At 44.1% G+C, this 12,825-nt stretch overlaps 1 protein-coding gene across 10 annotated transcripts in view; it reads left to right on the top strand.

The window, feature by feature from the left end:
* The window catches only part of LOC123364289 (myosin VIIA and Rab interacting protein), a 367,063-nt gene that overhangs the window by 278,249 nt on the left and 75,989 nt on the right, over positions 1-12,825 (top strand). For all 10 annotated transcript variants that reach the window (XM_045006277.1, XM_045006279.1, XM_045006276.1 and 7 more), the window contains 3 exons: positions 1,859-1,956; positions 2,310-2,390; positions 10,965-11,114. In XM_045006277.1, the coding sequence (XP_044862212.1) occupies positions 1,859-1,956; positions 2,310-2,390; positions 10,965-11,114 (329 nt within the window). The remainder of the gene's footprint in view (positions 1-1,858; positions 1,957-2,309; positions 2,391-10,964; positions 11,115-12,825) is intronic.

The following is a 12,825-nucleotide window of genomic DNA, read 5'->3' on the forward strand; positions in this document are numbered from 1 at the left end:
TAATAGAGGAGGTTTTGAAACACATTGATAAATTCAGTATTAAGAAGTCACCAGGACCAGATGGCATTCACTCAAGAGTTCTGAAGGAATTCAGATATGAAATTACAAAATTACTGACTGTTGTATTTAACCTATCCCTTAAATCAGCCACTATACCAGATGACTGTAGGATATCTAATGTAATGCTGATTTAAAAAAAAAAAAAGGCTCCAGAGGCGATCCTGGCGACTACAGGCCAGTAAGCCTAACTTCAGTACCAGGGAAATTGGTTGGAACTATAATAAAGAAGAGAATTATCAGATGCATAGATGAACACAATAGAGTCAACACACCTTTTGTAAAGGGAAATCATGCCCCACCAATCTATTAGAATTCTTTGAGGTGGTTAACAAGCATGTGAATAAGGATGATCTAGTTGATATTGCGTACCTGGACTTTCAGAAAGCTTTTGACAATGTCCTTCACTAGAGGCTCTTAAGCAAAGTGAACATTCATGCGATAAGAGGGAAGGTTCTCTCATGGATCAATAACTGGTTAAAATGTAGAAAACAAAGAGTAGGAATAAATGGTCAGTTTTCACAGTGGAGAGAGGTAAATAACAGGACCTCCAAAGATCTGTACTAGGACCAGAGCAGGTCAACATATTCATAAATAATCTGGAAAAAGGAGTAAACAGTGAGTTGGCAAAGTTTCCGGACAATATAAAATTAATCAAGATAGTTAAGTCCAAAGCAGACTGCAGAGTTACAAAGTGATCTCACAAAACTGGGCAATAACATGGCAGATGAAATTCTATGTTGATAAATGCAAAGTAATGCACATTAGAAAATATAATACCAACTATACATATAAAATGATGGGGTTTAAATTAGCTCTTACCACTCAAGAAAGAGATCTTGGAATCACTGTGGATAGCTCTCTGAAAGCATTCAATGTGCAACAGCAAGCAAAAAAGCTAAGAATGTTAGGAACCATTAGAAATGAATAGTTAATAATATATCAAATGTCATAATGCCACTATATAAATCCATGGTAAGCCCACATCTTGAATACTGCGTGCTGTTCGGGTTACCTTATCTAAAAAAATGTATATTAGAATTGGAAAAAGTACAGAGGAAGGCAACACAAATGATAAGACGTATGGAACAGCTTCTCTATGAGGAGAGATTTAACAGACTGGTACTGTTCAGTTTAGAAAAGAGAAGACTAAGAAAGGATATGATAGAGGTCTGTGAAATCAAGTATAGTGTGGAGAAAGTGAATAAGAAAGTGTTATTTACCTCTTCTCATAACACAATTAAAACAAAGGGGTCACACAATGAAATTAATAGGCAGCAGGTTTAAAACAAACATAAGGAAGTACTTCTACACAGAACATACAGTCAGCCTCTGGAACTCATTGCCAGGGAATTTGGGAAGGCTAAAAGTACAACTAGGTTCCAAAAAGAATTAGAGAAGTTGGTGGAGGATAGGTCCGTTAATGGCCATTAGCCAACATGGTCAGACATGCAACTTCACGCTCTGAGTGTCCCTGAACTTCTGACTGCTAGAAGCTGGTAGTGGACAACGGGGGATGGCTCTTGATAATTGTCCTGTTCTGTTCATTCCCTCGGAACCATCTGGCACCAGCCACTGTTGGAAGACAGGATTCTGGGCTAGATGGACCATTGGTCTGACCCAGAATGTCCATTCTTATGTTCCTGTGCATGTTGATCAGCCTGGGATTGGGGTCTGGCTCTGCATCTCTGCAGTGGACTATACCAAAATCTTAGATCTAAGAATTACTGAAGCTGAAGAATCTTGGTCTGGATTTTGCAGCTGAGCATAAATGTGGGTATTTTGTTTGCTTTTTTACTAGGACATAGTATGATGGACACCCTAGCTGTGGCCTTACGTGTGGCAGAAGAAGCAGTAGAAGAAGCCATTTCCAAGGCAGAGACATATGGTGAAAGCCTGGTAAAAAAATTTTTAATAACATTCAGCTGGCTTATATAGATCATTTTTTTTCTTTATTCAAATAATAGTGGAAAGGTGAGTGAAAATCAAAGAAAACGTAATGCAGTGATGAATTAGCATACTGCATTAGCTAAAAGAATTGTGTGCTGTTTCTCTGAAAGTTATTATCAAGATAGCATGCATGTTCCACTTCAGAAATACAGGATATTCCAATAAATTAGAGTTACTTACATTCAGTTCTTTCTGCATACAGTGCAAAGTAGGATGTTACTCATTTTTCTTTTTATACTGATCTTGTAAAAATGCCACGCAAATGTGACTCTGTAGTATTTATAAATTGTATCTTTGTGCAGGACAAACAGAACGAGGCTTGTTATTTACGGGAACATAAGGAGGAACTGATTGAAGAGCTTGCCACTACCATAGTGCAGAAGGTATGTGATGCAGCTTTGCTGTTGTGAATTGTATTCTTTGGAATAATGAATGGTTAGAAGACAGCCCTGTAGTCTATCAAGGTTTGATTTAACTCACGCAAGATGAGACGTATCAGAAAAGGATTGAATATGTATATGTGGATGACAAGAATATCCAGGAGAGGAACAGCTCAATGGAAAATATCCTGCCTCCTGCTGCAGCAGCTCCTGGGAAGTTGGTCAGAAGACTGATTCTCCTGAATAGATTTTAAAAACCTGGACCATCCCAGACAAATTGGAACTGTTGGCAAGTTTGTCAAAAGCTGCCTGTCAATGAGATCTGTTTCACTATAGAATAATTTCCCAAAGACCGTTACAAATCAGACAGGGAAATGTGCATACATACATTACATAGAGCTGTGCAAGTAATCGAGGAAAAAAATTGTTCTGGAGCAATCTGAAATGAAAAATTTTCTTGGCAAAACAAAGCACCAAAAATTTCATTTGGGGTCAAATGAAACATTTTGTTTTGATTTTAGGCACTTTTAACTGCTTTTTAAAATTCAAACAAAGGAAATTTGGAAACATCATTGGTAGAAGGCAGGGAAAAAGCGTGTTCTCCTCTATAGCTTTGTGGCTAGAGCATTCACCTGGAAGGTGGTAGACTGGGGTTCAGATACTTAATCTGCCTGTATAGGGGCTCCCATATTGCAGATGAGTGCCCTAACCAGTGGGCTATTGGGTAACAGGCAGGAGTGAAAGTAACTTACAGGATTTACCGGTACTGCCAGAGTCCTGAGGGGGCATGGCCTCAACCGGAAGAGGCGAGGCCTCTCAAAATTTAAAGGCCCTGGGGCACCGGCTGTGGCTAGGAGCCCCAGGGCCTTTAAATCAACCCGGGGCTCCCAGCTGCAGAGGTGACTGGGAGCCCCTGGGGCTCAGGAGCAAATTAAAGGGTCTGGGGCTCCGGCCGCCGCGGAGCTCCGGGCCCTTTAAATCCCGGCCCCAGCCCGGGCGCCAAGTTGTGGGGGGATTTAAAGGGCTCTGGGCTCCCCGCAGCGGTGGGGAGCTCTGAGCCCTTTAAATCCCAGCCCCAGCCTGGCTGCCGGAGCCGCGGGGGGGGATTTAAAGGTCTCTGGGCTGAGCTCCAAGCCCTTTAAATCTCAGCCCCAGTCCGGCTGCCGGAGCTGCGGGGGGGATTTAAAGGGCTTTGGGCTCCATGCAGCCGGGGGAGCTCCGAGCCTTTTAAATCCCCTCCATGGAAGCCGGTATGATCCGGCACGGCGTACTGGCTCGTGTCGGTATGCCGTACCGGACCATACAGGCTTACTTTCACCTCTGGTAACAGGTCACCTCCTCCTCCTCTTGCTGTTTTGCGAATAGCATCTAAATGCCTTTGTGAATCTAGCCTGCAAAAAAAACCTTCTGGCTGAATCTCTTTGGCGAATTTGTGTAAAAAATATTTCACTGGGCTCAAGTATTACAGAGAACAATCGTACACTTGCAGAGAGATGGATTAGATAATTTACTTGATCTTTTTTTTGTCTGCAGATGAAGTAGATTTTCAAAGGTACATTTTCAAATACTTAGGGGGGAAGTGAAGGTAGCTATAAAAACATATGTAACAAAAGAGGAAATTCACAGTAATGAATATAAATCAGAAGCTAGCAATTACAGACAATCAATAGGGAAAGCAAAAGGACAGAAGGGAAAATCAGTGGCTAGCAGAGTTAAGGAACAAAACAAAGGGATTTTTAAAGTATATTAGGAACAAAAGGAATCCTAACTATGGTATTGGTCCATGACTAAATGAAAATGGTAGAATTGTCAATAATAATGCAGAACAGACCAAAGTGTCCAATGAATATTTCTGTTCTGTATTGGGGCAGGGAAACAGATGATGTGGTCTTATCAGATGATGGTGAAACACTTTCCATTCCATTCCACTTGGGAAGATGTTAAAGAGCAGCTACTAAAATTGAGCATCTTTAAATCAGCAGCTCCAGACAATTTACCAAGAGTTTTAAAAGAGGTGGCCAAACAGCTCGTTTAGTATTAATGTTGATTTTCAAAACTCATGGAACATTGGGGAAGTTCTAGGAGACTAAAAGAAAGCTAATGTTGTGCCAATATTTTAAAATCGTAAACGCAACTATAGTAATTATAGTTCTGTTAGCCTCATATCAACCCCAAACAAGATAATGGAGCAGCTGACACAAGCCTTGATTAAAGGAGGGTAAAATAATTAATTCCAATCAACATGGGTTTATAGAAAACCTTTCAAACTAACTTGAAATCTTTTTTTGGTAAGATTGCAAGTTTGGCTGATAAAGGTGATAGGGTTGATGTAATATACTTAGGCTTCTGTAAGGCATTTCGCATGGTACCATAAAACATTTTGGTTAAAGAACTAGACCAATATAAAATTAACATGGTATATATTAAATGGATTAAAAACTGGCTAACTGATTGGTCTCAACATGTAATTGTAAAGGGGGAATCATCATTAAGTAGATGTATTTCTAGTGGGGTCCTGCAGTTCTTGGCCCCATACTAGTTGACGTTAGTATTAATGACCTGGAAGAAAACATAGACTCTGTTAGAAGAAGGAGCAGGTTGACCCAGAGGCGGATTGATTAGATGGGATCCTTTATTGCAATACTTGTTTGCCTCAACCCAAATGTCAAGTAAGCACTCGATTAGTTACAGCACACTCCTTTTATTTAAGTTAGTATGTAAATGCCTACATCTGGCACAACACCTGAAAAACGCTTATTAAGTAATAGAAACACCCATACAATTAGTATATCCACCCCTCTTTATTGTTCACAACATTACACATGTTATACAGGCATTTTTACCTTGAAAATGCATTTAGTTGCAATAATTTGTTGCTACAAATTTCCTTAATCAGCAGTTCTCAGGGGAGGGAGGAAGGGGCCATGACCCAGGGCTCTCTTGTGTAGCTGGGAAGGAAGGGAGGGGGAGATACCCTTTGTGTAAAAGAACTGTTATTTTTTTAGACAACTACATTTCTTATGCAGCTGGAAGGCTTATCAATTCTCAACAACCAACAGGGAAGGGAAAAATATGGCAACTTATTTATTAAACAAAGAAATACTGCCTGTCTGTGCCTTTCTGCCCTAATGCCATGTCAGCATACAGAAGCTTCCCAGGTCTTTACTTAAACCTAACATATCCCAAGAGAATCATCACTGATAAAATTTTCAGATAACAGAAAAACTAGGGGAGTGGTAAATAATGTAGAGGAAAAGTCACCAATACAGAGCAATCTGGATCGCTTGATAAACTGGATGCAAGCAAACAATATGTGTTTTAATATGGCTAAATATAGAACAAAGAACATAGGCCATACTTACAGGATGGGGGACTGTATTCTGAAAAGCAGTGACTCTGAAAGATTTGAGGGTCATGATGAATCAGCTGAACATGAACTCCCAGTCCAATGCTGTGCCCCAAAGGGCTAATGCGTTTCTTGGATGAATAAACAGGGGAATCTCAAATAGGAGTAGAGAGGTTATTTCCTCTCTGTATTTGGCACTGGTGTGACCACTCCTGGAATTCTGTGTCCAGTTCTGGTGTCTGCAATTCAAGAAATATGTTGAAAAGTTGGAGAGGGTTCAGAGAAGTGCCACGAGAATGATTAAAGGAATTGAAACTCTGCCTTACAGTGTTAGGCCTTGTCTACACTGGCAAGTTTCTGCGTAGCAAAGCAGTTTTCTGTGGTGTGTAACTCCTGAGGTGTACACACTGCCAAGCCACTTAGTGCACAGAAACGGCACAGTTGCAGCGCTATAAAAAAACAACCCCAACAAGAGGCATACAGCTTTCTGCACCGGGGCTGCGGTGCCAGTGTAGACACCCTGGTTGATTACAGCACTGTGATTGGCCTCCGGGAGGTGTCCCACAATGCCTGTTCTCACCTCTCTGGTCATTGATTTGAACTCCACCGCCCTGCCGTAAGGTGACCAACTGTGAGCCCCACCTCTTAAATTCCTTGGGAATTTTGAAAGTCCCCTTCCTGTTTACTTGATGACTCATGCAGTGGTCTCAGCACATCTTTCCAGGTGACCATGCCTGCTCCACATACCAGGCGATCCCTCACTTGGAGCAATGCCGAGCTGCTGGACCTCATCAGTATTTGGTGAAAGGAGGCTGTCCAGTCCCAGCTGCGCTCCAGCCATAGGAATTATGATACCTATGGACAAATTTCATGATGCATGACAGAAAGGGGCCATGACTGGTACAGTGCAGTGCACGGTCCAAGTGAAGGAGCTGCGGAACGCCTACCACAAGGCACAGGTGGCAAACCGCTGCTCTGGTGCTGCGCCCTCGAGGTGCCAGTTCTACAAAGATCTGGAGTGGATGCTTTGGTGGCTCGCGTGTCAGTTGAGAGTGGACTGAGCCAGGAAGAGGAAATCTTGGATGAGGATGTGGAGTGGGAGGGGGACCCAGAGGCAGAGGACGACTCAGAGGTCAGAGATGCATGCAGCCAAGGAGGTCTTCTGTATCGTGAAGGAGGCTCGCCAGTCACAGCTGTCGGATCTTGGCAAAGCACAAACAGGAGAGGAGGCCCCTGGTAAGTTGCTTTGATTTTGGGAATCGCTGAAGCAAGTTGCTGGGGGCAGGAGGGTTATAGAAAGCAGGTTTTTGTCTGTATGATGCTCTTACCACCACATGCCTAGTCTGACTGGTGGAACAGGGTGTTGATTGACTCTCTCACTTCAAGGGAATCTGCCTCAGAGCTCTCCAGGAAACTCTCATGGAGATACTGGGCAATCCACTGCTGCAGGTTCTCTGGCAGAGCTGCTTTGTTTCTTGTCCCATTAAGGGTAACTTTCCCATACCACTCTGCCGTCACGGGGGCAGGGACCATTGCTGCACACAGGGGGAGCCACATAAGGGCCAGGGCAGAAGCTGCAGTATGGGGGAGACCCTCCCTCGATTCCCTGCTCACCCTCAGCAGCGAGATATCTTCCATAATGAACACAGCCTGTGGAAAATGTGGGGACAGTAATGATTATAAGGCCCGCCCTCCCCCTACAGTGCTGGCTCTCTCCAAGAGCCACGTGCCCAGTGTACAGTACAGTCCTAGAACACTGATTGCCCCTGCCCCTGCGGTTACTCACCATTTTGGGGGTCTTGTGGCTCATGTGTGCTTGCCTGGGGTCAGCCAGTTAGTGACAGGTATGTGAATAGTGGCTGTGTTTTAAATCACTGAATCAGTGGTCTGTGTGTTGCAAACAATACTGCTTCTGTAAAATGTTGCATTTTGGCTTCACAGAGATGACCTTGGGAGCCCAGCCACCCTTTTTGTTATCGCCGGCTGAATGGCTGCACAGAATTAGAAAGTGGCCACGAAAAACTAAAGAGGACTTTCTGTGTGATGTCATGATGCACACTGCGGCCGAAAAACAAGAATTGAAGGAGTGGCAGGACAGTGAGAAGAGGGACTGAAAGGAGAAAGTGACGCGCCAGAATGAAGCCATGGAGCAGTTCTTAGACATTATGGAGTGCCAAGCGGACACGCTCCAGGCACTACTAGCACTGCAAACCGAGCAGCTCCGCACCCACCCTCCCCTGCAGCCGCTGTCGCAAAACTCTTTCCCCAGACACCACCAACACACTCTTAATCTCCTGACTCCAGTCTGTACCCACTGCTTTCCATTCCTGCCCCGTCACAGTGCAGTCCTGTGGACTCCCAGTACCCACTGCACTCAACACCCGTCTCTCTGCAGTTTAGCCCTGCTGAAGTACAGTACCCGCTGCACTATACTTCAAAGGACAAGGTTGCATATGATACCTGGACATACACAAATCTTTAGCTGTCCCGGGACTCCACATCTGCCTGGGACCCTCCCTTCCCCCATCCCCACAGTGCTGATGTTTTTTTGGTTTGTCTCTGTCCTCCAGTTGTTGTTTTTTAATAAAAGAATTGTTTTGGTTTGAAAGCAATCTTTATTCCATTAATTGAAAGCAAACAGAGCCCTGCAAAGCAACAGGCAATTTTCGTAAACCTTCACAATGCATCATCTGCACCAGTCACAATCACCTCCCAGCATTACAAGCACTGCACTCCTGAACATAGCAACAAATATTAGTGGCTTTCAGCTTCAAACTGCTGCCTCAAGGCATCCCTGATCCTTATGACCCCATGCTGCACCCCTCTAATAGACCTGGTCACTGGCTGTTCAAATTCAGCCTCCAGGTGCTGAGCCTCAGTGGTCCAGCACTGAGTGAAGCTTTCACCCTTCCCTTCACAAATATTATGGAGCGTACGGCACGCGGCTATAAACATAGGAATATTGTCATCAGCCAGGTCCAACGTCCCATATAGGCAGCCTTTAAATGGCCAAAAGTGCACCCAACAGTCATTCTGTACTTGTTCAGCCTGTTTTTGAACCACTCCTTGCTGCTGTCAAGGTTCCCTGTGTATGGCTTCATAAGCCACAGCATTAAGGGGTAGGCAGGGTCTCCCAGGATTACAATGGGCATTTTGACTTCCCCTATGATGATTTTCTGGTCCAGGAAGAAAGTCCCTGCTTGCAGCTTTCTGAACTGGACAGTGTTCCAAAAGATGTGTGAATCATGCACCTTTCCGGACCAGCCTGCATTAATGTCCGTGAAACGCCCACAGTGATCCACAAGCACTTGGAGAATCATAGAGAAATATCCCTTCCAATTAATGTACTCGGTGGCTAGGTGATCTGGTGCTAGAATTGGAATGTGTGTGCCATCTATTGCCCCTCCACAGTTAGGGAAGCCCATTTGTGCAGAGCCATCCTCAATGTCATGTATGTTGCCCAGAGTCACGGTCTTTCCGGGCAGGAAGCGATTAATGGCCCTGCACACTTCCGTCAACACAAATCCAAAGGTCAACTTTCCTACTCCAAACTGGTTACTGACCAATCAGTAGCAGTCTGGAGTAGCCAGCTTCCACAGTGCAATTGCCACACACTTCTCCAATGGCAGGGAAGCTCTCATTCTCGTGTCCTTGCTCCACAGGGCTGGGGTGAGCTCATCACACAGTCCCATGAATGTGGCTTTCCTCATCCAAAAGTTCTGCAGCCATTGTTCGTCATCCCAGACATGCATCCCAATGTGATCCCACCATTCAGTGCTTGTTTCCCGAGCCCAAAAGCGGCGTTCCACTGTCGTCACCGCCTCCATGAATGCCACAAGCAATCTCATGTCGTAGCTACTATGTGTGGCGAGATCAGTGTAGAACTCTTGCCTTTGTAGTTTAAGGAATAACTCCACTGCCACTTGTGACGTGTTAGTCGAGCGAGCAGCATATTGGTCAACAGTGCGGGATCCATTCCTGCAGACCGAAGAGGCAGAGAGCGCAGTACACAAACCATTGAAAGATGGCGCCAAATGTGGACAGAAGCACAGGGATTGCTGGGACGCTAAGGAATGCATCACAGGACACTGGGACAAGACCCAGGATGCCTGTGACCACCTCCGCCTTCTCACAGTTCTTAGTGGCAGAAGAGAAGGAGATGCTCTGTGGGATAGCTGCCCAGAGTACACTGCTCCAAATACCGCTGGAAGTGCCACAAGTGTGAACACACTATTGCGCAGGCAGCTGACAGTGTGAACACACAACAGCGGTTTCCCTTCAGCGCTCTCTGAGTGGCGATGTAGCTGCCAGCGATGTAACTCTGCCAGTGTAGACATACCCTTAGACTCAAGGAGATCAACCAGTTTCGTTTAACAAAGAGAAGGTTAAGGGGTGACTTGATTATAGTCTTAAAGTACCTCCATGGGGAACAAATATTAGAAAATGGGCTCTTCAGTCTAGCAGACAAAGATGTAACATAATCCAATTGCTGGAAGTTGAAACTATACAAATTCAGACCGGGAAACAAGAGGTGTACATTTTTAACAGTCAAGGTAATTAACCATTGGAACAATTTACCAAAGGTTGAAGTGGTTTTTCATCAGTGGCAATTTTTATATCAAGATGGGATGTTGTTCTAAAACATATGCTCTTGGTCAAACAGGAATACATTCAGAGAAGTTCAATGGCCTGTGTTATGCAGGAAATCAGACTAGATGATCACAGTAGTCATTTCCAGCCTGAGAATCTATGAATCTAAGAAAATGGTGCTTAAGCACCTAACTCCCATTAAAAGTCAATAGGAGTTAGGTGTACTTTGAAATTAAGCCTATATCCTTTATTCTATGATTCCATACCAATATTCGTCTACTTATGCATTCTTATTCTGAGGAAATGTAAACTTGGCTTCCAGATTTAGATCACATTAAGTACCATTGGTGGAGTATAAATTTCCATATTGTTTTAATTCAGCTCTGGTGTTCCTACAAATATTAGATAATGACTTTATTGTAACTCTCTTGTGCACTTGCAAACCCTCTGACTTCAGATAAGAAGAAAGAAGTGCAGGTTGTGAAAATCAAACTTGAATTAGCTGGGGCCGAAGCTAAAGGAAACTCAAACTTTCTATTCCACGCTGTTCATCTTGACACAGCCAATGCATTTTGAGCCATATGGCTCTAGCTGTACTTTCCAGTAACCTTCTTTTTTTTTTCCCTATTTCAACCCTACAGATTATAAGAAAGCAAAAAAGTAAAGCTGAGCAGGCGGAGGCTGATTTTGATTGGCCACAGTCCAGAAGCAGCGGTCTGGCATCTGTTGCTGTTTCAGATCAGAGCATGCTGACTTTTCCAGGCAGTCGCAGGGGATCCTACACATTATGGGTGAGTGACCAATCTCAACCATCTAAATTTTCTGCTGCAAGAAATTGGAAAATAGAGATAGTAGAGATGGCCGTGCTGACTAGAATGTTAAATGCAAATATACAAAGCATGAACATTAAACCCAAAGATCAGGTGAGACGTAGGGCCCTTGGCCATTCCTGCCACACTACCTCTCTCTTCCAACATGCTCTATGCCAGCTTTATGTCAGTGAAGCTTTCCTCGCGGCAAAAGGAATGTTCTCTTGGCCATTTTTGTTAAGTTTTCATCCACTTGGCACCGCTGTAGGAGACCACAGAATGCAGCCCAGGGAGTATTTTTCATTATCGTCAATCAAACAGTGGGGGAACAGATGTTGTTGTGCCTGGATGGTAAATGTTGAGGATCATTTTGAAAATCCCCACTCTGGCACGGCTGCCCCAACTTTTCTTTCACAGGATGAACAGGGACTGTGTTCTAGAGCAGTGGTTCTCAAAGCCGGTCCGCCGCTTGTACAGGGAAAGCCCCTGGTGGGCCGGGCCGGTTTGTTTACCTGCCGCATCCACAGGTTCGGCCAATTGCAGTTCGCACTGGCCGCGGTTTGCCGCTCCAGGCCAATGGGGGCTGCGGGAAGGGCAGCCAGCACATCCCTCGGCTCGCGCTGCTTCCCATAGCCCCCATTGGCCTGGAGCGGTGAACCACAGCCCCTGGTTGCTGCAATCGGCCAAAACTGCGGATGCGGCAGGTAAACAAACTGACCCAGCCTGCCAGGGGCTTTCCCTGAACAAGCAGCAGCCCTAGTTTGAGAACCACTGTTCTAAAGTATCCTCTGGACTGAGAGGAAAGAATACGTTTCAAGCTAGTCTTTTCCAATGTATATAGTACTACTTTGTCCTCTGAAGTCAACAGGATCCTTTCCAGTTATTCCACTGTGCTATCGATCAGCCATACAAGGGGTGACTGATTTAAACCATAATATCGGGACTCTCTCTACACACACTGAGGTGTGCAAAAAGATACAGACACAACTTTGTGCCTACATTTTTTTCATTGCAGACAGACCTTGAGCCTCTTTTTTGCAGTGGAGACCTCCTACTATATTGGGGATGTGGGTTTTTGGGGGGAGGAGGACGCAAATTCTTAATGTTCACCATTAAGTCAAAACTTGTGTGAGCTTCAGTGGAAACAAGATTTGATCCTTGGTGCTTTTTTCTCTAAAATAATTTTTGAAGCTTGGTTTGCTGTATTTTGAGTCTGTTAAATATTATTTCTTGTTTTGTGAGCTGTTAACACAAGTCTAATTGTTGATTTTTATTTTGTTTCCTAGCTCTCTAAACAAATAAACTAAACACAGCTGCAGAGTACCGTGTAGGCCCCATGTTATATTACAGAGTGTTTTCCCCTCCTTTTGCTTATTTTCTCAGCAAAACATTGTTAGCACCTGTTAGGCAGTGAAGAAAACCTACACAGGCTACAATAGTAAGATTTCAATTACAGCAATAAGGGAAATTGGGTGAAAATCAGCATCAGTAATTTCTTTGGATTGGATGTTTTATGCTGAGAGATTCATTTCCCTTTTTAGACTCCCTCGTGACACTTCCCAGGTGTATGCTGGGCTGTCAGACATCTCATTAGTGAAAACAAGTAAAAGTTTATTTAAAGTATAGCAATTCAAGTGCTAGCAAGTAGACGAATTGGGAACAAATGGTTACCTATAGAAAAAATCATAACACG

This window comes from Mauremys mutica, chromosome 2, assembly GCF_020497125.1.
Source record: "Mauremys mutica isolate MM-2020 ecotype Southern chromosome 2, ASM2049712v1, whole genome shotgun sequence".
NCBI classification, from domain to species: domain Eukaryota; kingdom Metazoa; phylum Chordata; order Testudines; family Geoemydidae; genus Mauremys; species Mauremys mutica.